General features: G+C 42.6%; 1 protein-coding gene across 17 annotated transcripts in view; it reads right to left on the bottom strand.

Annotated features, from left to right (window-relative positions):
* raraa (retinoic acid receptor, alpha a) overlaps nt 1-27,479 on the bottom strand; it is a 594,392-nt gene that overhangs the window by 62,534 nt on the left and 504,379 nt on the right. For all 17 annotated transcript variants that reach the window (XM_068013478.1, XM_068013476.1, XM_068013481.1 and 14 more), the window contains one exon: nt 23,697-23,845. In XM_068013478.1, coding sequence (XP_067869579.1) covers nt 23,697-23,845 — 149 coding nt within the window. The remainder of the gene's footprint in view (nt 1-23,696; nt 23,846-27,479) is intronic.

Raw genomic sequence — 27,479 nt, 5'->3', positions numbered from 1 at the left:
GACCAGATTCTGAAGAGGTCAGGGAGCACCGAATTTTAAAGGAAGAATGACAACTTCCATAATATCTGGTGTTAACAATCGGAATCCTTCGCATGCTGTCACACACAATCAATGCAATGAGGGAGTAGAAGCCCTTCCTGTTGAGTAGGTGAGGGGATTTTCTGCTGGAGCTCACAAAGCAACACCGCACCATCCATTGCATCCTGAATCTTGGGAAAGCCAACAATCTCGATGGCCCCATTTCACTGGCCCCATGTAATGGCAAAGGTGATGAATTAGCCAGCTCTTCCATAATGTGCATGTCTGCATCATGCTGACAATATAGAGATCCCCTGTACTTTTCCACTTTTCTTCACGAAGATCCTTTTATGACCTGTATTGCCTATATATCAAGAGTTGGGCTGCATCCACTTTAAAGGCTGCCTGACTCTCCTTTGCTCTATCCTGTGCTGCTCCCCTGTTATGATAATGGAATAGAAAGATTAGCCTGTAGGGAATGCAGTAAGTGCCACCGAGAAGCCCTCGCTGTTGGTGAAGGGTAGAAATTTCCCAGTGGTATCACGATGTCAGAAGTAGTGAGAAGCACAGGTCTGTACAGACAGAATAGCAAAATTCGCGTGTGAAACTTCTCACACTCTTCAAACCCAGAAACGCCTCACTTCTGTCTCAGATGAAGCTGGAAATAGCTGTGCCTTATAGTTCTCAGTTTAAGTTACCCCAAGTGCTTTGTGAGTGCAAACGCAGGAAATCCAGAACTGTAGTGCCGCTGGCCCTCATTTTAACATGGTCAAATAAAGTCACTCAAGCCTAATGGGCAGATCATGGGAAGAGCCAACAAACATGAGGATTGATTTTGGAGCAGAAAATCAGTGTTAAAAGCTTCAGCCCCATTTTCCTACCACAAAAAGCTACTTATAAAGATTATGTGTTGAAATTACATGGAAAATGGCATGGAAATTTCCCCTGACCATAGCTGACGAAGACACCTTCAGAAAGGAGCTGGAATTTTTGGGGGGAAAAAACAGATGCCCTGCCAAAATTCCTCCATCTCTTCTGGCTTTTTGCTGTTCCTGGCTACAATTTCCTTTCTCTTATACTTTGTTTGTCATTCCACTCTATAATTTATGAGTCGCAAACAGAACACCCTGATAAAATTAATTCAGTAGCACTGATACCGTTCACCAATCTGATACGAGGTTTAGAAATTCCTCCCTGAGTTGAGGGCTGCTCCTGTTGACAGATCAATGACCCATTTCCTTTCATGCATGCACAGGCCCTGCTGCCTGCAGTAATTAGTTAACTTGTGCTTGTCCAGCAAGTTCACATGTACTGATTAATTTAAATAACAGTTATATCAACAATAAGTTTGTTTTCAAATGCCAACTAACACGTGTCTGATTTGGAAACTTATCAATGCACGAAATGTACAAAATTAGTATCAATAAAGCCTGTAGTACTATTCCAAGCATCAAATGACACATAAACAACAACTACTTACATTTATATGCCACCTTTAATGTGGCAATACATCCCAAGGTGCTTCACAGAGGCATGAGGAAAAATGGATGCCAAGTTAAGGAGAGACTAGGAAGGGTATCTAGAAGCTACATCAGAGTTGGCTTTAAGGAGGGTCTTAAAGGAGAAGAGGAAAGTGCAGGGGTGGTGGGGTTTTGGAAAAGAATTCCAGAGAGTGGGAATGAGGCAGAAACAAAACATCGTTTGCAAATAAACCCTGCAGAGCAGACTGTGCTAGTACACATTGTTTGGCCTCTTAACCATTGTATCAGAGAATCCAGTAAGACAACCTTTATGTAAACTCCCCAAAGACCTCAGTAGTAAATACTTTGTGTAGCTGAGCCACACAGAGCAGAAGGTTCAACAATTGGCTGATGTCAGCCAGTGCAATATTTGGGGTGCTACAATTCACCTCAGGCCAAGGGAGGGGAAAGTCAGCCATGGCTCCTGCTTCTGATTCCTACACAGTGAGCACTGCTGCGTGTGCCCACATGTGAACATTGCGTAATGGCAGGATCAGACTTTGCTGTGATATGCTATTTCTCAGTGGAGCTTAATATCTACAATGGAGGAAAAGGAATGAAAAGGGGTTTGGGGGTGGGGCCTTCATTCATGTGGGGCATATGGTGCCACGACAGGAGAATTAAAATAAATTCCATAAAGATAATGGATTAAATTGGATGCTGAAGGCTTGCACCAAAGAGGTTTTCTGGGTGCATGTGGCAACCTGGTCTACTCTATGGATCTGTTGGCTGTTGGTATCAGCAGCACTGGCACTGGATGGTAACAACTTCTTGTTCCCCCTCCTCACTGGTATTTGAGCTGTGGTTTAACCATAGAACAAAATAAAATGAGCGTTCTAGGAAGAGAGATCATTTCAGTGAACCAAATACATCATACTCAAGGGCATCCTCCTATCGCCGCTGGTATTTTACCAGCGGCGGACAAGGACTTCATCTGAGGAGGCCGCCCAGTAATACTTGGTGGCCTCCTTGAGGGCTGGGGCCCCCCTGATTGGGCACCCTGTGCCTCACAGAGGGCTCCCCCAGCAGCACGGGTCGTCCCTGCTAAAACTACCCCCACTCCCCTCGCTGGACCCAGCCGACTGTCCCCGGAGAGGTCTGAACCCCACTTATCTTTTTGAAGGGCAACAACCATTGTCCTCTTCTGAATGAGTGCAGTCCCAGCAGTGGCCACTGCTCTCACTGATGCTCCTGGGACTGAGGAGTTGCCGACCCTGTTGGGCTGCTACACTTTGCCACAAGTTAAGAGGGGTTTCCACTTCTGAATGCTATCCACTGACCTCTGCTGAAAAGTGCATACGTGTAGCCATTGGGATTTTGATGGGATTCAACTGCACCAGAATGCCCTCTACAGTCAGATAGCCTGCCAATAATCTGCCCAGGTTTTCACATGAAGATTGGCCACCTGAGCAATGCACCCGATAGTGGACAGTGAAACATAAGACGGTGCATTCAAAGACAGATGGGAGACAGAAAAGTGGAGTGGTGAAAATTAAATAATTTGTTAGATGAAAAAAAAAGCTGGAAGGCCAGGACATTCCAGACAGCACACATTAACACATGCCTCAATTTCTTGTACATTTTATATGAATTCTCTACATGCAAACAGAATGGTAGTTTTATCCTGAGTTACAATGTTGTTTTTGCCAGTACCAGTGCTGAAGTAAACCCAATATGGAATTTCAGAATAAACAAGCCAGTTATGTGTTTCATGTGTGGTATAGCTCAGAAGCGACGGTCAGTTTTTCTTTGTATCAGCTGCAGTTTAATGGCTCGTTGCAGCAAAGTGAACTGTCCCAGGTGATTGGCTGGGCTGTCTAGGAGCTTTTCTAAACTGCTTAATGTAACTGCCACTTGAACGTCAGTGAGTAGAGCTCTGCACCTGGGTGTATTCTGCTTTGCCTGCCAAACAGTGCTGTAGTCAACATCATAACTTGGGTGAATCCATGTTCTCTAAGCATGTACTATCTCAAGAAGCTCTTATATTGTGCTAAGGGCTTCTTGAGAAGTAACATTCAGAGACCTGGGCCTGTGTGCACTAGCCTCCCCTGTTTATTTTACCTCCTGCCACTATTCTTAATGAAGACCTACTAGAAGTTGGATTCCCATTGATGCAGGCGAGGGAATATCATTGTCTGCCTTTACTTATAAATGGAAACTCGACAACTCATGGGCTGGAATTGTATGTTGAGGCAGTGACTAAAAGGTCAGGGGAAGAGCCCGCTCCACTGAGCTTGGAAGCCATGCAGCAATTTTGCGTGGCCCAGGCCCTTAATTGGCCTCGGTCAGGACTTCCAATCATCTGAGGCTGGAAGTCCTGCCTCCAAGAGATGCTAGTTAATCAGAGGGTCGGCAACTCCTCAGTCCCAGCAGCGTCAGTGAGAGCAGTGGCCACTGCTGGGACTGCACTCATTCAGAAGAGTACAATGGACGCCACCCTTCAAAAAGATAAGTGAGGTTCAGACCTCTCCGGGGACAATTGGCTGGGCCCCAGTGAGGGGGGTGGGGGTAGTTTTAGCAGGGGTGGCCCGTGCTGCAGGGGGAACCCTCACAGGGTGCCCAATCAGGGGGGGCCCCACCCCTCAAGGAGGCCACCAAGTATTACTGGGCAGCCTCCTCAGATGAAGTGCTTGTCCGCCGCTGGTAAAATACCAGCGATAGTGGGAGGATACCCTTGAACAGCAATTAATTGGCCTCTTAAGGAACTCAATTGGCTTGGGGCAGGTGGGCCATTTGTCACCTCCCCTTCCACCAGTAAAATAGCAGTGGGGGCAGATAGTCAACGGGAATGGCGCCACCTTCCTCACCTCCCAGCCCACTCCTGTACATAAAATGCCAACGATAGCCTCAGGAAAATTGGGTTGGGTTGTTTATATTCACGAGGGCAGCCGATGGGAGAACTGAGCATTTGCCCTCTGTGAATTTTGCATTCCTCCAATTCTGACATCTTGTGCATCCCCAATTTCTTTCACACCATCATTGGCGATTGGATCTTCAGCTGTCTAGGTCCCAAGCTCCAGAATTTGCTTGCTAAACCTCCCACCTCTCTCTCCTCCTTTAACCTCTTTCACCAAGCTTCTGATCAACTGTCCCAATATCTCATGTGATTTGGTGTCAATATTTTGTTTGATAACGCCCGTTAGAAGTGCCTTGGAATGTTTTACCATATTAAAGGTGCTATAGAAATGCAAGTTATTGTCGTTGCCATTCCCTGTACTCTTCCAACCATGTAGTATGCGTACCACAAGATATTTCAACCATATAGTTGGGAGATAAAGAGGGTGCAGCTTGAACGTATTGCTTGACTCAACATGGCTGATTCTCAGAGTTTCCGTGGCCAGCAAGGAGCTTTGCCTGTGGGCAGCAGTCATTAGGCAGCTGTAGCCAGGACACCCATGATTTTCCAGTGTGTGTGGCTGGCAGGCAACAACCCCCACCAGCAGCACGAACTTGGAAAATTGGCTCTAATATCTGTGCAGCCGTTTGTATTCCTGCCTATAATTCCAAAATATGCTGACCTCATTGCAGACAGCTGTTTTTAAGTGCACTGTTGATAGGAGCAGATCCTTGTAAATCTGTTTGACGTGCTGTCTGTACACAAGTATTGAACATTTTCTTAAATAAATGCATTTAACATGGTTATTGATAAATTATAGTGACATTCCATCACACCAGTATATATAAACATAAAGTTCTAGATAATTATACTCCTGATCCAAAGCAAATAACTTCCATTGTATACAATTCTCTGATCCACGTCTAATACCCAAATCCAAAATCGACACCTAAATAGACATAGAATGTTGCCAGAGTATTTAATTTTTCAACTGCTCAGCACATTATATACAGTGAGTCCACTCCACTGCCAAATTTCTTCTGCACACTGTAGCATATTTTAAAGGTGTACTGTCAGCCCTTTGGGCAATAGCTCCAAACTGCATCTGCTGCAGTACAAACTCTTGTAATGTAGTTTTTATAAGTTTGTCTTCATCTTTTCCCCTGATCTCTTCTAAAGGAACAAACCTTTGCCATGGTACAGTTCCATGGGTGCCGGCAGTCCTTGGTGCTTTGGCTAAGTAAACACTCGTTAATAAGCCTAGACAATGAGTTTCAGCAGGCTATTTGATTGTAGATGCCATCTTGAGCCTGATCCTGTTCTCACTCAATATCCAAATGTTAATTTTCCAAGCAGGGAGTTTGTGGATAGCAAATCAAGACTAGGAACTCTGGCTGGTTCTGTTCTTCATACCTTAAAAAAGCTACCGCTAATTTAGTACAAACCCACCAATTGAACTGGGAACATTGGATATTTAATGCTTCAGTTCTATGCTGGCGTTGCCAATTGAACTATGCCAGGCAAAATACTTTTCATATTAATTTTTAAATTGCTTCATTTTTGCTGCCATCAAAATTGCTATGCAAATTTCATCTGTGCAGCAGTTTCCCGCATTCTTTGTTGCTAAAAAGATGGAAACAGGTTGGCAGAATTCATTTCCCTGGCCTTTTAAAAATCTCTTTTGTATGAAATGCAGGATTTTGTCAAATTGAGTTTGGATGTTAATGAATGAAATTGAAAATGAATGTAGTGCATTTACAGATTGGTATGTTTATTTACAATATACTGAAGTCTAAATTCAAAATATCTTGCAATTAGGCTACATGTTGAATGATATTCAACTGCAAATTTGAGTATATATGAAATTGGCTTGTTGGTGACATACTAGAAGCTAAAGAATTTTATGTAAGCTTTTCAGTCAGGAAAGTATGCCAAAGTTCATGTTTTCACTATCTTTAAGATAGTTTTTTAAAGTTTCTTTATAGACCAATAATCATAGTGCCACTATTATTTTGATCTTCTGTCAGGGACAGGTCTTCAGTTTACATGAAATAGAGGCAAGAGTGCTACCACTAAGTCAAGGATGACACATAGTGCTTAATAACACACTGCACAGTGACTTCATCTATTAGGTCATCAGGGGAAACGTGGTGGTAGAATTGTGCTAACAGGCCTTAACCAGAAGGAAAACTTATGGCTTCCTTGGAATCAACAGTTTTTAATCACTAGCATTTGTTAAAAGGTTCACTACTTCTTTAAAGTCTGAGGAAGGATTTTTACATTAAAAAAAATAAGATTATTTTGTTGCGATTGTTGTGCATGTGTTTTGAATTATATTTGATAAAGGATTACCCCCCCCCTCCACCCCCACCCCTCCAGAGGAACCATGATCGAAGCTGTTTTCCCAAGCAACCCCTCTGCAAGCGATATCAAGAGCCAGTGGATGCATTGCAGGTCTGCACCATAGCCTCCGGTTCTGGCAAAACAGGATACAATGAAATGAGGTTATGTTTCTCTAAACATTGCTGCCAAAATTCAAGCTTTTATGGACTGTTCATTTCAACTAGAACATCTGTGTCAGCATGAAGAGTTCACAAAGTGCAGATATTGCTTTTCCCATATTTTAATCAGGAGGTAGATATTATAAGATGAGTTTTAACGCAGTGAAGCCTGTTTCAAATACTTTGGCAAATGCTTTGAAACAGTGCAATCTGTTTAATTTGATCAAGCTTGGCATTGATTTCACTGTTTTTACAACAGAGAGTTGCCTAATACAGATGGAAATGAGATTCCTTCTGTTACTGTTAATAGGGGATTGCTATGCTATGCCGATCATCGTTTTTTTTTACACATTAGGAATTACCGAACAAGCAAATTAACCACTAATACTAGAACAAAATTCTGCGGATGCTGGAAATTTGTAATAAAAGCAGAAAATGCTGGAAACACTCAGCAGGTCAGTCAGCAACTGTGGAAAGAGAAACGGAATTAATGATTCAGGTCCACGTCCTCTCGTCAGAACTGGAAAAAATTAAAAATGTAACAGGTTTCAATCAAGTACAGAGGCAGGGAAGGGGTGGAGGGGAACAAAATGGAAAGTCCGTAATAGGGTGCATGGCAGGGTCAATTAAATGACAAAAGGGACGATTGTGTAAGGCAAAAGCAAATTAACCAACTGCTTCCGATTATAAATAGTCTGCTTTTCTACAAGTTGACTTGACAGTGCCCTGAGTACAAATATTAATCTTTCCTACTATTATAAGTAGCCAGTAGTAGTGAAAGTAGGGGAACAGGCAGTCAAAGTTGATGCCAGGCTGACTGGCCAAAGCTCACCCAATCACCCAGTACCTGGGAGTTTTACTTGCACTTATTAGTATGGTCCTACTCTACTGATGTAGAAATCTGAAGAGGGTACAGCACAGAAGAGCTTTTTAAATTATGCTGGACTTGCAGATGAGCAAGGGGAGAAATTCAGCCAATCAGCCTGATGGCAATTGTTTTTGACTGCCACTGTCACCTAGGCTACTGGGCAATTTTACCAGCAAGAGGACAAAATTTCATGTGTATTATAGATTGTACAGGCAGTTTAGTATATTTATATTTTCAAGCCAACTTTTTCCTTTGTTAGCTACAAGGATGGGAAATTCTGGGTCAGACTTGTTATTTTGCTGTCAAGGTCATTCTCTTGACAGGTGATCACTTTTACAAGACTAGTCTTATTAGCTTTTCCTCGCTGCAAAGACGCAGCACTCCATTGCTGTCAAGAACTCTATTTAAGCCCAACCAAGGACAACGGAACTTGGAAAGCTAACATAATCAAGTCTGAATAATAGTCACAACTGGGTATTGGGTTTGGCTCCAATGAACACATAAGTCCAGCACTTATGCTTAAGCTAACCAACAACAACCAGCAAATGAAGGTCATTTAAGTTTAATAGGTTTAACAGCAGTTCATCGGATGTATATAAATATAACCAATGACCTTAATTTACACGGCTTCAAGATCTAATGGCTTATAATTCATCAACACTCTGAATCAAGGCTGTCTATGCGGTAACCACCCATCTAGAAATATTTAGGAAAGCCTCAGTGCAGTATCAGGAGCGGACCTGTCAGACATGGGTAAAAGTCCGAATCCAAGATACTAAAAAAATGGTCATCTTGTCTTGCCACCAATAATGCAAACTTCAAGGACTTCAACTGAGTTAAGACCGTTAGCTTTCCATCTCAACATTGCTAAGCTTTCCTACTGTGTCTAAATATATACAGCTTAAGCCTGTGACACAAATGACCTGTGTCATGCAATGGTATAAAAGCCAATTACTCTGCATTTTCTATTTAAAATACAAACACATCTTTACAAAGATTACAACCCTTGTAATAAAGTTAATTATAATCCACTCTCTGGAATCTCCACCTCCTTCTGCTCTAAGTCCCTGCTGTAAACACACCTCTCTAACCAAACTGTCATTGCCCTCCTAATCTCTCATTCACTAACCATTTCCCTTATGCCTCTGTGAAGCACCTTGGGATTTTTTTACGTTAAAGGCAGTATATCAATACTAGTCATTGTTGCTGGATCTGGTCCTGCTCCTACAATGCTAACCTATTAAGAGAGTTAGAGTCCTGTCTTAGCTGATCTCACTCTCTCTCTCTCAACGATATGGTGAGTATTGCCATGCGAGGCAAGTTCTTTTTTGGGGCAGAGGAAAGGATTCCATTCAAATCCAACTCTTGAATTAATCAAGCAGTGTCTATTGGTTAGATCAACTCACAGGTACCAGGGATATTGTGCATTGCAGTCAAAGAGGGTGAAAAAGTCCAAAGAAGGAAAGTTACTAATAATTTATACATATTGCAGATCTTGGACAACAATCAATTCTCAAAGTTACTCTGAATACAAATGTGAATTATAGTTTACTAACCTTATCAGATTTTTCTGGCTTTACTTGTGAATTGGGAAGTGTATTTATTGGCTTACGAATGTTTACAGATAGCCATCAAAGAATAGCACTTGTGAAGAGTTCTAGTGTCATTCAACTCTCGCAAGGTGACCACCCATTTACAATATTGCAGGAAAACGCCAAACGGAGCATTTGGCCCGATATGAACCTATCAGAAATACGTAAAAGTCTGATTGCAGACACTAAAAATGATCATCCTATCTTGCCAACAATAATGCAAACATCAAGGATTTTAACTGACATAACTATTAGCTTAGTATCGCTACCAGTTCATGAACAGAACTCAATTAACAGATTTGTTTGGTTCATAATGTCCTGTGAAATAAAACACACTACGGTTGATTCACAATAAACACATCTTCAATTTAAGCCATCAATACCAATGCAACAAACCACTTTCATTCACTTCCATTATACAAAGCAAAGCATCTTTGACTTGACTGCTGCCTGCTAATTCATGTCCCATACAGATTCCTTACTCAGCCGAGTACAAACTATATATTTTTGTTTCTCCCAGAAGTTGTCCTTTGGCACACAGTATATTTTGCAGAAATCAATAAATACTTCACCATGTCATTTGGGACATGACTGGAAACAATACTCATGTCCAGGATGTTTAAGCATCTAGCTTAATGAATTGATATCAAAGGAGGGGAAAAGACAGAACACTTGGGTTTGTTTTATAACACACAGTTTTTATTTCCACGATTTTGGATTTTTTTCATTATGTGGTCTTTCTCAATGTTTCTTATTTCCTTAGTTACTTGGTATGTGCTTTTGCTTTATAGTGCTTGGATTTCTGCTTCGTAGGGTTTCATGGTTCAAAAGCACACATTGGTATCAAGCTTAGGGCAGCAATGTGGCCCAAATGCCATCGTTCAATCCATCACAATTTTGTTTTCAAACTGACCAAGCATCACAGATACATCTGAAACAGTTTCTTTATTTCTGCTCCTAATTTGTATCGTCTTGGGTTTTTCTTTTACTATTCCACATAACTTACTGGATTCACTCACACGAAAAGTGACAGCTGAAATGCTTAACATTTCTTTTGTTGGCACATCACATACAATGACACCAAGTTCCAATAGGTTTGTGCATAGTGCCAATTAGGTGAAGCTCTGCAGCAACTTTAGATTAGAGATACAGCACTGAAACAGGCCCTTCGGCCCACCGAGTCTGTGCCGACCATCAACCACCCATTTATACTAATCCTACACACTCTTTGGGATTTTCTTCTCCCTGCTGCTTTCACATGCGTTCAAGTCCTCTGAAGAAGGAATTTTCCTCCACACAAGATCAGGGGGCAGGTTGTTCAACCTTGCCCGTCTAAGAGCGAAGTCCAAAGTACGGAAAGTCCTCATCAGGGAACTCCTCTTTGCTGACGATGCTGCTTTAACATCTCACACTGAAGAGTGCCTGCAGAGTCTCATCGGCAGGTTTGCGGCTGCCTGCAATGAATTTGGCCTAACCATCAGCCTCAAGAAAACAAACTTCATGGGGCAGGATGTCAGAAATGCTCCATCCATCAATATTGGCGACCACGCTCTGGAAGTGGTTCAAGAGTTCACCTACCTAGGCTCAACTATCACCAGTAACCTGTCTCTAGATGCAGAAATCAACAAGCGCATGGGAAAGGCTTCCACTGCTATGTCCAGACTGGCCAAGAGAGTGTGGGAAAATGGCGCACTGACACGGAACACAAAAGTCCGAGTGTATCAGGCCTGTGTCCTCAGTACCTTGCTCTATGGCAGAGAGGCCTGGACAACGTATGTCAGCCAAGAGCGACGTCTCAATTCATTCCATCTTCGCTGCCTCCGGAGAACACTTGGCATCAGGTGGCAGGACTGTATCTCCAACACAGAAGTCCTCGAGGCGGCCAACATCCCCAGCTTGTACACACTACTGAGTCAGCGGCGCTTGAGATGGCTTGGCCATGTGAGCCGCATGGAAGATGGCAGGATCCCCAAAGACACATTGTACAGCGAGCTCGCCACTGGTATCAGACCCACCGGCCGTCCATGTCTCCGCTATAAAGACGTCTACAAACGCGACATGAAATCCTGTGACATTGATCACAAGTCGTGGGAGTCAGTTGCCAGCGTTTGCCAGAGCTGGCGGGCAGCCATAAAGACGGGGTTAAAATGTAGCGAGTCGAAGAGACTTAGTAGTTGGCAGGACAAAAGACAGAGCCGCAAGGGGAGAGCCAACTGTGCAACAGCCCCGACAAACAAATTTCTCTGCAGCACCTGTGGAAAAGCCTGTCACTCTAGAATTGGCCTTTATAGCCACTCCAGGCGCTGCTTCACAAACCACTGACCACCTCCAGGCGCGTATCCATTGTCTCTCGAGATAAGGAAGCCCAAAGAAACACTAATCCCATATTCGTACCACATCCCCACCTGTCCCTATACTTCCCTACTACCTACCTATACTAGGGACAATTTATAATGGCCAATTTACCTATCAACCCGCAAGTCTTTGGCATGTGGGAGGAAACCGGAGCACCCGGAGGAAACCCACGCAGACACAGGGAGAACTTGCAAACTCCACACAGACAGTACCCAGGATTGAACCCGGGTCGCTGGAGCTGTGAGGCTGCGGTGCTAACCACTGCGCCACTGTGCATCAGATCATGCATCTACTTTTCCATCCCACTCAACGTGTACGAAGCTGCTGAATTGAACACTTTCCTCATGTTTTCTCAGCTCTTAAGAACCAACTTATTTGAACAGTTAGCTTGATGCACTGGTTCCCTGCCCAAATGCTAATTCTTCATGTGCAAGTTAAAAATGAATGCAGATAGGCCAACAGACTGTAGGTGTTATCGTGGCCAAATTTGTTCCTGTCCTCAGCAAACTCCACATGGACACAATGGGGGTCATGAATAAGAATTGGCTTTTTCTTTCCCCTCCCTTCGCCAGCACTGCTGAGGCCCATTGTGTAATCTGAGTTCAGATCAGCTAACTTAATATATCGAACCTAGAACGTTCTTGGTCTGTATGGTCCACAACAAACAGTAGTTAGTCACTGAGCCACTGAGGAAATGCTTGGATTTAGTGCTGTCAGACCAAAATGTCATTTTGTACACTACTGTTGTTACCCTTGGCTCAGTGGTAGTACTCTCAAGTATTAATAATGAAGAAAATAATGGGACTTAGGATAGATAAATCTCCGACCTGATGCTTGAATAAAAAGAAAAAAGACGTGCAACCATTGGCCATCTCAAAGCATTTTACAGCCAATGAAGTACTTTTGAAGTGCAGTCACTGTTGTATTATGGGAAACACAGCAGCCAATGTGCACGCAGCAAACTCCCACAAACTACAATGTGATAATGATCAGATAATCTGTTCTTTTGTGATGTTGATTGAGGGATAAATACTCCTGTTCCTAATGTTCCTATGTTTCCACCCCAAAGGCTTTAACAAATAAAGGCTGATGTCTCACTATAGTACTGAGGTAGTATTGCTTTGTTAGAGATGCTGTCTTTGAGATGAAATGCAAAACCAACGCATGCTCTCTCCATTGAGTTTTGTAGTTTCAAGGTTAAATTTATGAAATAGGCAGAAAGTGTTGGAAGGCCATTGAACTACAGAAGTCATTATAGCACGACCCAAAGACCACATATGCAGTTATTGCTGAGAACAATCAGGAGAGCGAAACTTGGTTTACTTTTTCTCTTCTGAACCCAGGGATGCTGAATCCAGTTGCAGCACCCAATTACTATCCTAGTTTAAGGCTAACCTTCAAGTCTGTAATGGATTAGTACTGGCTACTATAGTGTAAGCATAACTGCTGAAACTGTAAAAACAAGGATTTGTCACGCAATGAACAATGTTGCGACTAAACAGAACAGTAAGACAATTTGGGACATAATGTAAGATATTGTAGGAACACAGCGATTAGCTTTAACTTCAAGGACGAACATGTGAGCAGATTGGAGAAAAACATCATAGAATAGCAAATGACATTTTCCTTAAGTGGCAACAACTGAAGCTACCACAAAAGGTATAAAAAGGACGACGACTTTAGAAATAGATAGACTCCACAAGAAGCATTTAAAGAAGAGGCCGTAAGCACGTGCTGTTCTGTATTTTCAAATGTGTATGTGCTGTTTTGAAATCTGAGCCCCTCAGTTTTTTGGGTCTGAACTGAATAAGAGCAATTGATGCTAACTGACCTAAGTTTACAGACTGGCTGATCAAATTCTTAAATTATTAATACTGGTTCTTTGAAGCTGGCCACCGCAAACAACCAGTTACCTAATTATATCAACAGTGTCTGGTTCAAGACATGGGACTGTCATGTAACAATTGGAACCTCTGATTTGTAACAGGGAATCAATAATTTAAGCTTTATCAGACTATATAAGCAGTGAATTGTAGAGTATAAATTAGGAGACTGGAGTTGTATCAGATAATGTGAATACAGTTGGTATCTACGAAAGCCGAATTAAATGAAGTCCACCTTAAGGTTTTAACCCCAAACTTTCGAGAGATTCAAGGTAGTCCTGTTCTGGCTCATTCATTTTGGTCTATTTTTAAAAATATTACGAGAGATAGTTTGGCTTGGATGTACTGGATTAAGTTTCATAATGTACCTCTGGAGTCTTGCAACTGTGATCAAAAAAGACCCGAGTTGAGGGAAGTTCTGGAAGATCTTCTGTCATCTAAGACAAGAACTGGAGACATTTTCTGATTGCTCTGTATTAACTGCATCTAGGTCAAATTTACTTTAATGTTTACAGCAAAGAGTTACTAAAATAAGGGATACTCAACACCTCTCAACTACAAAAGGAGGATGAATGATTCAACAAAAATTAGAGATTAATATGAAACAAATTTAGGTATGTCCCTGTGAACACATGGGACATAAGGAGGAAATGTTTTTATTTTCTTTGAAAGGCGATAAGCTAAAATTCTGTCTTCCCCAACTGGATTGGATTTCACAAAAATATGAAAGTTAACAACTGTGATGCTAACAATCAACTAATGGTCTCTACATATTTTAACATATTTACATTTTCTAAGGATGTGAATTCTTTATAATTATAAAGTTTGCTTGTGGTTTTGTTGATGAAAGCAGAAATGGTAAAGGTCGGAGAAACTTAATCTGCTTTCCCCCGACAGTGTTTGAAAACTGCTCACTTTTCCAGGATCATCCTGAATGTAAAGAGAACGCCCCAGCTTCTTTTCTCTACTGCAAACCGCCTTCTTAAACCCCTCACCTCTGTCCCCTCCAACCTCACCTCCAACAATAAGTGCTAGGAGCTCATGGACTTCTTTGTCGCTAAGATTAAGACCATCTGATCAGCTGCCTCTGTCGCGTCCTTCCATTCCACTAGGCCAACTGGCCAAACTTCCTATAATGCTCCCCCCTGCCCTAGCCCTGAACTCGCATCTTTCTCTAGTTTCTCTCCTATCTCGCCTCATGCCCTCTCTGAGCTCATCTTGTCCATGAGACCCACCTCCTGTACCCTCCATCCTATTCCCATTAAATTGATCAACTAACTACCTCTCCTGGTCCCCATGTCAGCCGATATTGTAAATGTTTCTCTCTCTTTAAGTGAGCATAACCCTTCACAGTAATATTTTATATGATTGATAAACCATTACTCATGCATTCAGTGGTATATATTCCTTCCCTAAACTGTTGACTTATTCTGAAGCAATAATAAAGGGGCAGTATCCTATAGAGAACGTATGTGAGGATAGCATAAAATATTGTATATGCCAGAAGGTTGTGGGTTTAAATCCCACTCCAGAACACACAGTTTAGGCTAACAGTGCAGTACTGAAGCAGTGCTGCGCTGTTAGAAGTGCTGTCTTTGGGAGGAGATGTTAAACTGAGACCGTCTGCCCTCTCAGGTGGACGTAAAAGATCCCACAGCAGAGTAGAAAACAACTCTTGACCCACCACCCTTGCAAACAACCGTCCCATTTTCAACCTCCCTTTCCTCTCCGAAGTCCTTGAACATGTTGTCACCTTCCAAATCTGTTCTCACCTTTCCTGAAACTCCATGTTTGAATCTCTCCAATCAAGTTTCTGCCCCACCACAACAGCTCTTATCAAAGTCACAAATGACATCCTATGTGCCTGCGACAAAGGTAAACGTTCTCTCCTCGCCCTGCCTGCAGCCTTTCACAGGGTTGACCACTTCAACACACTCCTGGCTGGTCTCGCACATTCTATTCTCCGTAAACTTTGAGGTCATCCAAAACTGCCTGTGTCTTAACTCGCCAAGTCCTGTTCCCCTATCAGCTCTGTGCTCGCTGACCTACATTGGCTCCTGGCCAAGCAACATTGTGATTTTAAAATTCTCATCCTTGTTTTCAAATCCCTCCATAGCCTCACCCCTCCCCATCTATGTAATCCCCTCCAGCACCTCAACCCTCTAAAATATCTGTGTTCCTTTAATTTTGGCCTCTTGTGCATCCCTGGTTTTAATTGCTCCACCATTGGTGGCTGTGCCTTCAGTTGCCTAGGCCCGAAACTCTGGGATACCCTCCCTATAACCTCTCCACCTCGCTTTCCTCCTTTGACACTCTGTAAAATCTACCTCTTTGACCAAGCTTTTGGTCATCTGACCTAATATCTCCTTTTGTGGGTCAGTGTCATACTTTGTTTTATAATGCTCCTGTGAAGCGACTTGGGATGCTTTATTATTCTATATAAATACAAGCTGCTGTTGTTGAAAACTAGAAATCAAAGAGTAGACTAGACCCATTTTCAGCTGAAATTTATTTTGATAGAATTCATGTGCATTTGATTAGGCAAAATTATGTCCATGGCTTTAATTGTATTATTTACACTTGTGCAAGTTTTTTTTAAGTTAAGATTGTTGCAGCAGATTGTATAACATATCCTCTGGATTTATAAAACAATCATTAACTAGACAAGGAGCTAAAATAAAACGGGCGTTTTGGAGAACAGTTTCAGGATGATGCCTTGTTTTAAAACAATTCGCACACTTCTTCTTTAAATTTGCACATAGCAAGTTTTGTGGTGGCTGACTTCACCATCTATCCTCCCTGAAGTTTTCAAAGCTTGCACAGCCAAGAAATAATTAACCCCTATTCTCCCAAGTGTTAAGAATTGAGATTTGCTTGAATATTTACGAATCAAAATTTTGCTAAGTTACAGTGCTTCATGCCGTATTAGAGATTTTCTTTAAGTGCCCAGACTTAATTCGACTGGATATTTACCAACTACACTCCCCAAGGTGGCAGAAGGAAATCAGATAATTGTCAAATGGATGCTATGCAGATTAACCCATTCAAGGGTTCTCTGGAAGAGCCACAATGGATTTTCTGTCCTTCATTGCAGCTGTTCATGGATTTTGGGACCAAGTTCAGGAAAGAAAAATGTGAATGCATCTGTCATAAACAAAAATCGCCTGGGAACAACCCCAAAGGATATCAATCAGGAATCGATGCACAATCTAGGGAAAGTCAGGTAAGAGACATAAGAATATTTAACAGCTTTATCTTGGAGATAGTTGTGCCCTTGCCTATTTTGTACAATGAGAAGCATGTATTTTATAAACTGTTCACTGTCTGAAACATTGGCACATTGCCGGAGGCGATCATCATAGGCATCCAGACACTCCTCAAACTTTTGATAAGATAGCCTGAAAGTGCAGGAATTGTTTGTATTTGAGTTCACGTGTAGTATGATCTTGGTGTTTGCAGATGTGATATGTTGTGCATGAAGCAACTAGCATGCAGAATGCAGAATGACCACCCATCGAAGAACGGGTCTTGGACATGCTCAGTAATGCTGACAACAGCAACACATGAAATGGTTCATATGGCACGGGAGACTGGGTTTCATGCTGATACAGCAGGCTAAACATACAAATAATAACAGAAAATGCTGGAAATACTCAGCAGGTCTGGCAGCATCTGTGGTGAGAGAAGCAGAGTTAACATTTCAAGTCTGTGACCTTTCATCAGATCATCTAAGAGAGAGAGAGAGCAGTGGAGAGGCAAACACATTTGGGGAGAAAGTTGTAGAACTAGAAGGCTGAAGGCATGGCCACCAATGATGGGACAAAGGAAGTAAGGGACGTACAAGAGGCCAGAACTGGAGAAACACAGATTAGTGCTGCAGGAAGTTACAGAGATAGGGAGGGGTGGGTAGACGGAGGAATTTGAACACAAGGATGAGAATTCTTTTTAAATCAAGGTAATGGTGGTCTGGGAGCAAAATATAGGTTCAGTGAGAACAGGGATAATGGGCTGGAGATGGGCTAGAAGGCAGGGGTGGGCACCATAAAACAGCAGGGACAGAGTGGTGTGCCAGTCTTCCTCCCGCCACCATGCCATTTTACCAGCGGCTAGGAAGGTGGAGGATGGCCCTTCCATCCAGAGGCCAATTGAGCCACCTAAGTGGCCAACCAATTAACGGCCTCTTCCCACCATCACTGGCATGTTACTATTGGTGAGTGGGCCCACTGCTACGTGGGGAGACTGCCTGATGAACCCTGACAGTCTCCATCTGGGCTCGGGGCGGGAAACTCTTATTCGGGCACTCTGTGGCTTACGGAGGGGCCCTTGGCATCAACAGCCGCCTGCACGGCAACCCCCAACCCCGGGCCTGGTCCTATTAGAGGGCTAGCAGCTCCTGGGGGCAGATGCCGTCCTTTAAGGGGACTGGAGCCCTGATGGCAACTAATTAATTGTTAGATGGCCAAAAAATGTGTTGGGGTGAGGGGCGTCACACAAATGGCTGAGGCAGGGTTGCCTCTGGCTTTTGGACCCATTGTCGGGGCCCCGACCACACGCACAGAATTCCAGCAACAGGTGAATATCAGAATTTGGGATGTACTCAAGTTTATGGAGGGTGGAAGATGGGAGGTCAGTGAGGAGAGCGTTGGAATCATCAGCTCTGGAGGTAACATAAGAAATAGATGAGAGTTTAAGCAGCAGATGAGCTGAGGTAGAGGTGGATGACAGGTGGCATTACCGAATTAGCAGTAGGCAGGCAGTCTCTGTGATAGTACTGGATGTGGGATCGGATGCTCAGCTCAGAATCAAACAGAATGTAGCAGTTGCAAATGAACAGTCATATTCAGCCTGAGACAGTGACCGGGGAACAGAGTTTGTAGTGGATCTGAAGAGAATGGCTACAGCCTTGCCAATGTTGAACGTTGGACAATCAGTCTGACAACCCAGAGGCAGCAGAGATGTTATGAGTGGTGGTGATGTAATGCTGGGTATCATCAGTGTACATGTGGAACATGATGTATTTTTGGATTGAGTCACCAAATGCAACATGTAGATGAGAAATAGGAAGGGGCCAAGGATAGATCTTTGAGGCACCGCAAGTCCTTGGATAGTGATCATGAGTGGAAACCCTAGCTGATTTTTCTCTCCCAGGGGATCTGAGGCCATATTAAATACTCTACATCCAACCCAGCTGAGGCCAACCTAAGTTAACCAACTCAGCATTGGTGATCGGAGCTAGCACCTTTGTTAAACCATTCAAGGAACTCAAACCTGCCAAATGTAGCTAATCAACTACAAAGCAATAAATGAAAAAGAATCACATTCTATTCTTAACACTGGCACTTTGGCACAAATTAGACAATAAAGCAGTTAAGAGTATAAAGTTTGCAGTCAACTCTTGACTGTATGAAAATGTATAAGCTGAACAGTTTGATGCATAAAACACTTTCGATTACTAATGCATAAACTTGTTCCACAGACATAAGTATCTAACAGTTCTCATCTGCATGACTTTTACTCAAAAGCATTTTGGCAGAGTAGTCGGAGAAATGTGCCAGAAAAGAAACTCAGATAAATTAGATTATAAAAGTCATGCCTGGTTACTTAGGAAAATACAAATAACGTCTTAACATTCTTGTTACTTAAACCTCCTTCAGTCAGACTTCTCCCCCTCCTCAAGTAACTGCAACACTTGGCACCATTCAAATCAAAAATGTAAAGCTGTATCAACAATGTATTTAATTTAATGTTTAAATAAAGTCTTTGCCCCTCCACTTGAACTGCTCTCTGTGTTTGTAAATCCACCAATGGCAGCTCAAAGCTGATTCTCCCCAAAGAAAATCGTTTAAAGTCTATAAGCCAAAGGAATGTCTTCCTTTCAGTTCCATAAATGCGACAAGAGATTAAGTCATCGAAAAGAATCTTAATTTTTACTCTTCTTTCATTCAACAAAACATGTTGCTGCAGTTGTGCAAACCCACCAAAACAGTCCTTTTATGGGTTGAATAAAAAGATCAAGATTTCTTTTCTGCTGAGTCTCGAGCTGAAGGGATTTCTTCTTTTAAAAATTACTCACCTTGGTGCATGTGACAGGGGCATGGTTACATTAATCCTTTGTCTCAAAGGGAGGGGAGCAAAAAGCCTCTCATGGTGACTGGGTCTGAAAGTCCCATGAACTTGCTCAGTTCCTGAGAGACAAACATGCTTTGTGTCAAATGTTGCAATGCATGGAACAAATAAAAGAGCTTGAACTATGTTCTGCCTTACGACATTAATCCTAAAGCACTTCACATACAATTAATGACTTTTTGAGGTGTAGTTATGTAGACAAACATGCTAGCCATTTTGCATACAAGATCCCACAAGCAGCAAATGATCAACTAATCTATTTCTGGTTGAGAAAAGAACGCTGGCCAGAATAATACCCTGGTTGTCTTCAGATAGGGCCATTTAATCTTGAATGCACACCTGAACAGCAGAAATGGTATAATGTCATGAAGGTGCTTCCATTATTAATATTTTTTGAGGACTCGTGTTTACAAGATTGTGAAAATTGGTTCATTTGAAAGACTGAGGTGATACCTGGATTTGGCTTTTTTTTTAAAGGGTTACTGGAGGGACATTTTGGATTAAAAAAAAATAAACTTACTAGAAGAGACAATTAAGTGCTAAAATAAACATAAGGAGCCTTGCTGGCTATTGGAGTTGTTTACAGAGAAGTCACATGTCTAGGTTTATGGTGGTCAGGAGTTTTGGCTTTTTGATTTGGCTTGGACTGTTAGAATGCTCAGTTGGTGTGTAGCCTGCTAAGAGAGAAGCCACCCAACTCATCCTTTTCCACGTGTTATGGAAATTCTTCTGAGAATCCAGTGTGATAGCTGAAACCACCGATGCATTGATTCTGCCGAAAAGCCTGCAAGACGACTCCTCGACATCTCCTGAACAGAACTGCTCCAGAAAGATCCCAGTGACAGCCGTCTACGTGTACCCGGACACCAGACCAAAGGCCATCTGAATATTCCATATCTTATCCTTTTTCCTCAAGAATTGACAATAACTTGGCCAAAGTATTTTTTTTTAAGTTGATCACTGCAGAGCCAGTTTTTTTCATTTTTCTTTTTTTTTCTTTGTGTGTGTTGGGTTATTTTAGAAGGGTATATATTTATACTTTCATATTTCAAACTGTGTGTCAATAAGCTTTGCATCTTTATTGAACAAGTCTTGTTTTACAATAAATCAATAATTTTGTTTATTAAAGAAATCTGGTTGGTGGATTTTTTATTCTGAAACTAATAAAGATAAAGTATATAATTGGCCATATTGGTGACTGGGTAGAACATTTAAACATATGTTGTGACCAGTGGAGTAGTGGAACTAGAGAAAGACAGTGCATTCCTACAACCTCGGTCCTAACAACATGTTTAACATCTCATCCTAAGGATGGCATCTCCAATTGTGCTGAACTCCCTCACTATTACACTGTAGTGTTAGCCAATTTTATCTTCCCAATTCCTTGAGCAGGGTTTGAACCCACAACCCTCTCAATCAGAAGCAGGTGTGCTATCCACAGAGTCTAGCATGCAAAAGCACAACCAGAGGAAAAAAACATACCGGCCACACATGTACTAGCCATGTGGTGAAGACATGTACTGAAAGAGTTGAGCCCCATTTCCACAGTGGATCTCAACAGTATTTGCAACATTTACAAGTAGCAGCCACATAAGTCTCATAATTACTTTGTACATAATAACCAAGTATTCCTGTGCAATATTTTTCAGTAAACAATTCATAATGATTCAATTTGCAATGCAGTCAGCTTTTTGGCCTGTTCTACAATGGATTTCATTATGGAGGAACAGTTGATGACGTGCCTTCAGAAGAGCAGAATTAAGTGCAGAAATACGGAGAGGGTGAAAATAATCTTTAGAATTTAGGGTCACTGGTCGCTAAATCAAAATGCCCCCCACCCCAAAACTGGCATCCATTTTTCATAAGCTTTTTTCTTTACTGTGATTGCTGTCAGTATGCAAAACAGTTGATCCTTCACAGACATGTAACTGGATTGTCAAACAGCATCAGTGTCATCATCTAACCCTAACCCATTTACTGCAGTGAAAATAAAATACATAACAATTAAAAGACCCCAAAGGAAAGAATTCAGTGATCATACCTGAATTTTTACAATACTGATGAAAATGCCAGACCATGATTCAGTATCAGGCAAGTGATATGGGTCAGCACAGCACAATTCCACGTAGTGGGGGTACATGCATGACCAAAATTTGTGGACTTTCGATTTCCAGACAATTTCTATTGCCTATGGGGGTTGGCGGGCAGGCATGAGGTTCCCTTCATAGGGAAACTATTAGAGAGGATTCTTCGGGGCAGGATTTACTCCCATTTGGAAACAAACGAACTTATTAGTGAGAGACAGCATGGTTTTGTGAAGGGGAGGTCATGTCTTACTAATTTGATTGAGTTTTTTGAGGAAGTGACGAAGATGATTGATGAGGGAAGGGCGGTGGATGTTGTCTATATGGACTTTAGTAAAGCCTTTGACAAGGTCCCGCATGGCAGACTGGTGCAAAAGGTGAAGTCACATGGGATCAGAGGTGAACTGGCAAGATGGATACAGAACTGGCTCGGTCACAGAAGACAGAGGGTAACAGTGGATGGGTGTTTTTCTGAATGGAGGGATGTGACTAGCGGTGTTCCGCAGCGATCAGTGCTGGGACCTTTGCTGTTTGTAGTATATATAAATGATTTGGAGGAAAATGTAGCTGGTCTGATTAGTAAGTTTGCGTACGACACAAAGGTTGGTGGAGTTGCGGATAGTGATGAGGATTGTCAGAGGATACAGCAGGATATAGATCGGTTGGAGACTTGGGCGGAGAAATGGCAGACGGAGTTTAATCTGGACAACTGTGAGGTAATGCATTTTGGAAGGTCTAATACAGGTGGGAGGTATACAGTAAATGGCAGAACCCTTAGGAGTATTGACAGGCAGAGAGATCTGGGCGTACAGGTCCACAGGTCACTGAAAGTGGCAACGCAGGTGGATAAGGTAGTCAAGAAGGCATACGGCATGCTTGCCTTCATCGGTCGGGGCATAGAGTATAAAAATTGGCAAGTCATGTTGCAGCTGTACAGAACCTTAGTTAGGCCACACTTAGAATATTGCGTGCAATTCTGGTCGCCACACTACCAGAAGGATGTGGAGGCTTTGGAGAGGGTACAGAGGAGGTTTACCAGGATGTTGCCTGGTCTGGAGGGCATTAGCTATGAGGAGAGGTTGGAAAAACTCAGATTGTTTTCACTGGAACGACGGAGGTGGAGGGGCGACATGATAGAGGTTTACAAAGTTATGAGCGGCATGGACAGAGTGCATAGTCAGAAGCTTTTTCCCAGGGTGGAAGAGTAGGTTACTAGGGGACATAGGTTTAAGGTGCGAGGGGCAAAGATTAGAGGGGATGTGCGAGGCAAGTTTTTTACACAGAGGGTGATGAGTGCCTGGAACTTGCTGCCAGGGGAGGTGGTGGAAGCAGATATGATAGCGACGTTTAAGAGACATCTTGACAAATATATGAGTAGGATGGGAATAGAGGGATATGGACCCCGGAAGTGCAGAAGGTGTTAGTTTCGGCAGGCATCAAGATCGGCGCAGGCTTGGAGGGCCGAATGGCCTGTTCCTGCGCTGTACTGTTCTTTGTTCTTCTTGATGGCTCCAATATAATGGGAGAATTAATTTTCTGTTTGCATCAGCTATATGTTTTTTAGAACAGCAATATACAGTAGATGTTTTTGGAAGTGTTGCTATGCCCTACATTAAGGTACAGTAATCATGGTCCCTAAAGGATCTTCTGCAATGTAAGATGGCAAACACCCCTTTTCTTATGCAAGTATATGGAGATTAACTCCCCCTGTTCCTGCAGTGACAGGGGCCCACTTTTTTGTGTGGTTCGGGTACTCCCATGGATTCACCAATGCTCGTTCTAGATGGTGCCCTGGTGGGAATTGGCACTGGATAGAAAAATAAATGGTGAAGAATAGCAACAAGAGGCCATTATAGTGCCGCTCCCCGAAACTGGCATAGCAAAGTGAAAATACCTCAAGTCTTATCTCGTACCTTGCATCCTTCGCAAGCGCTGACTCCATAGTGGTAACCTGATGACTTGTCTTGGCAGACGAAGCAGGGTTTGTATACACGTGGAGGAGGGGGTGGGGAAGGTGGACTGGGCACAATCTCCTCTGAACTAGTACTCTGTGTTTCTATGGCTGAAATACAAAATGAAAGAAAAAAATCAGTCTGTATTTAAATTTAAAAGGAATTCAACACTTAAAATTTTTCGCTGCACTCAATTCACATGAACTGCAATCATTGTAGGAAGGACGAACTTGAAACAGACAGAAGGTATATTTAGACTGTGTCTTTTTGGCAAAGTATTCTACAGTACAATGGCAAGTGGGAGCTTATCATTAGACATTGAACTGATACCATCCAGTAAATTTACTGATCTCCTACTCCTTACAGAAAACTGCATTCCAAGGGAGCGTGGGTCCAAGAATGCGGGTTAATGTTGCTTCTCCAATTCTTGTTTGATTTCCATCATGAAAACGTTAACCAAGTGTTTGTAAACCCAGCCTGAAGTGCAGTATATGGGCCATCAAGTTACCAAGATTTCTGTAGCCTAACCATACATTAGTGCAGCTTTTCAATTTTATCCTTTCTCTTGGAAAAGAAAAAATGATTACACTTGCATTTATTTACAATATACTGTAATTTTTTTCAAGGTTTGCCACTGGATGGTTTTAGATGCTACTTCTGCTGTAGCACAATCTTCTGCCAGATGTTTTCTGCTTTCTTTTGTTGGTTGTAACTTAAGATTTTATTGTTCCATTAATTTTGAATGATAACCATCAGCAATATTTTAACATAATTCCATCAAAGTTCACCATGATACTTCAGCAGCTGTCAATCTACTCAAACATTCATTCTCCTCTGCCTTTGATCTCAAACTCTCTCCCTCCATCGTTGTTCCCCCTCGTAACACCCCCATCTTTATTCCCTTAAGTCCAAAGGGAATGTATATAGTGCACAACTCATTTAGCCATTCATCACCAGATCTGACTGGACCACATCAAGCACCATCAGGCTCTGTTCTCCTCTGCCAAAATTGCTCAATAGTCCAGGATCATTTGGGAATGTAAAGATAACACCCAGCTTTTCTTCTTCACTACCAATAGTCTCCTTAAACTCCTCTTCACTTTCCCCGCCACCCTCACCTGCAACAAGTGCAAGAAGCATCCTTCCCTTCCCCTTGTCCACTAAGCCACCCCAAAGCTTCCCCCTCTCACCCTTGCTCTAGTTTTTCTCCTATCTTCTGTCATGCCCTCTCCATATCCATCTCGGGCATAGCAGCCATTTCCTGATCTGAGGGATGTAAGGGTGGAAATAGTGGGGGCTCTGGCCACTATCTTTCAATCCTCAAATAAAAGCAAAATACTGCGGATGCTGGAATTCTGAAATAAAAACAGACAGTGCTGGTAATACTCAGCAGGTCTGGCAGCATCTCTGGAGAAAGAAAGAGTTAATGTTTCAGGTCTTTGATCAGAACTGGCAAAGACTAGAATTGTAATAGGTTTTGAGCAAGTGAAAGGGGGTAGCAGTGGGTGGTGGTAAGAACAACAAAAGGGAACGTCTATGATAGGGCAGAGGGCGGGAGAGAGTAAATGACAAAGATGTCATGGAACAAAAGACAAAGGGAGGGGTAATAGTTGTCATAAAAGTCAAAGCATTTGTCCAGAAAGAGTGTTAATGGCAGAATAATGAACAGCTCTGTCCGAAAGCAAAAACATAAAAAGCAAGTTTAAGACTGGCTGATAGTAAAAAAAATCAAAATGGGGCTACCTCAACTACACTTCCTCACAATCTGCCTTCTGTAGGGACTCCATTCCATTCTCCCAGTTTCTCTGTCTCCGTTGCATCTATTCTGATGATGCAACCTTCCACAACAGCACTTTCTGATACGTCTTCCTTTTTCCTCAACTGAGAACTGCCCCCCCCCCCCCCCCACTGTGGTTGACAGGGCCCTCAACTGTTTCCGACCCATTTCCCGCACTTCTGCTCTCACCCCTTCCCCTCCTCTCAGAACCTCTTGCCATCACTTTCCACCCCACCAGCCTACACATCCAAAGGATCATCCTTTGCCATTTCCACCATCTCCAGCACGATGCCACCACCAAACACATCTTCCCCTCCCCTTCCCCGTCAGCATTCCAAAGGGACCATTCCCTCTGTGACACCCTGGTCCACTCTTCCATCACCTCTGACACCTCGTCCCCTTCCCATGGCACCTCCCCAAGCAATTGCAGGAGGTGTAACACCTGCCCTTTTACCTTTTCTCTCCTCACCATTCAAAGCCCCAAACACTCCTTCTGGGGGAAGCAGCAATTTAGTTGTACTTCTTTCAATTTAATAAACTGTATTCGCTGCTCACAATGCAGTCTCCTCTCCACTGGGGAGACCGAATGCCGATTGGGTGACTGCATTGCGGAACCACTCTGCTCAATCCGCAAGCATGACCCTGAGCTGCAGGTTGCTTGCCATTTTAATTCAGCACCTTGCTCCCATGCCCACATTTGTCTTCGACCTGCTGCAGTGTTCCAGTGAAGCTCAATGTAAGCTCGAGGAACATCACCTCATCTTCTGATTAGGCACTTTACGGTCTTCTGGCCTCAACACTGAGTTCAACAATTTCAGACCATGACACCCATTCTGATTTGTCTTAAGTTTGTTTTTCATGTTTTTGCTTTCGGACAGAGCTGTTCATTATTCTGCCATTAACATTCTTTCTGGACAAATACTTGTCTTTTACTACAACTATTACCCCTCCCTTTGCCTTTTATTCCATGACATCTTTGTCATTTACTCTCTCCCGCCCTCCGCCCTATCATAGACCTTCCCTTTTGTTCTTCCTCCACCCCCACTTTCACTTGTTCAAAACCTGCTACATTTCTAACCTTTGCCAGTTCTGATGAAAGGTCATTGACCTGAAACATTAACTATGTGTCTTTCTCCACAGATGCTGCCCGACCTGCTGAGTATTTCCAGCACTTTCTGTTTTTATCTTCCAATCCTCCTTGGACGTGGGAGTGATGCTAGAGGAGTGGAGAGTTACATCTCTGTTCAAAACTGGGGAGAGGGATAAACCCAGTAACTACTGACTTACGTTGGTTCCCGGTCCACTAATGCCTCAAGTTTAAAATTCACATCCTCCGTTTCAAATCCCTCCAGGACCTTGCCACTCCCTATCTCTGCAACCTTATCCAGCTCTACAACATTCCAAGGAAAATCTACCTAATGGGAATACTCTTCTAAAAGGAATATTTTCTTAGGTCTGGAACCCAGGGGTCAAATACTCACTGTACAAACTGACAGAAGGAAGAAAATATACAGTATAAACATATCTTGGTATGAAGTATGTAAAAGTCTGCAGCAAAGACTCTGATTAATATCTTGTGGCCGTCATTTTCTAGTTATCAGTCAACATAACCACTTCAAAATCCCTGCCTCAATTCCTTGATTATAGTCTTTACAGCTGTTGGCAGGCTACAGAATCATAGCAAGAGCTAGACATTCAAAATTACTGTGGGAGGGAAGGAAAAACTGTTATTACACATTCTCTTAAATCCTGCTGACAATAGGAGAAGAAATATTACAAAAAAACACACCGGGTGACATTTACCAACCAGAGTTGTGATCCTGTGGTTTTGAATCTGAGAACAAAACATTGACGGGAAATACTGCCACAAGTGGATCATCCACCAAAAAATTCTTGCTGATTTGAAGAGCCGAGCAACTGATGAGAAACACCAAGTGAAATAACTAGGGGAACATTTTCTCTCTTTA

Source organism: Heterodontus francisci, chromosome 33 (genome assembly GCF_036365525.1).
Source record: "Heterodontus francisci isolate sHetFra1 chromosome 33, sHetFra1.hap1, whole genome shotgun sequence".
Lineage (NCBI taxonomy): Eukaryota > Metazoa > Chordata > Chondrichthyes > Heterodontiformes > Heterodontidae > Heterodontus > Heterodontus francisci.
Note: the sequence above shows the minus strand (reverse complement) of the source record. Positions and strands in the feature narration are given on the sequence as shown.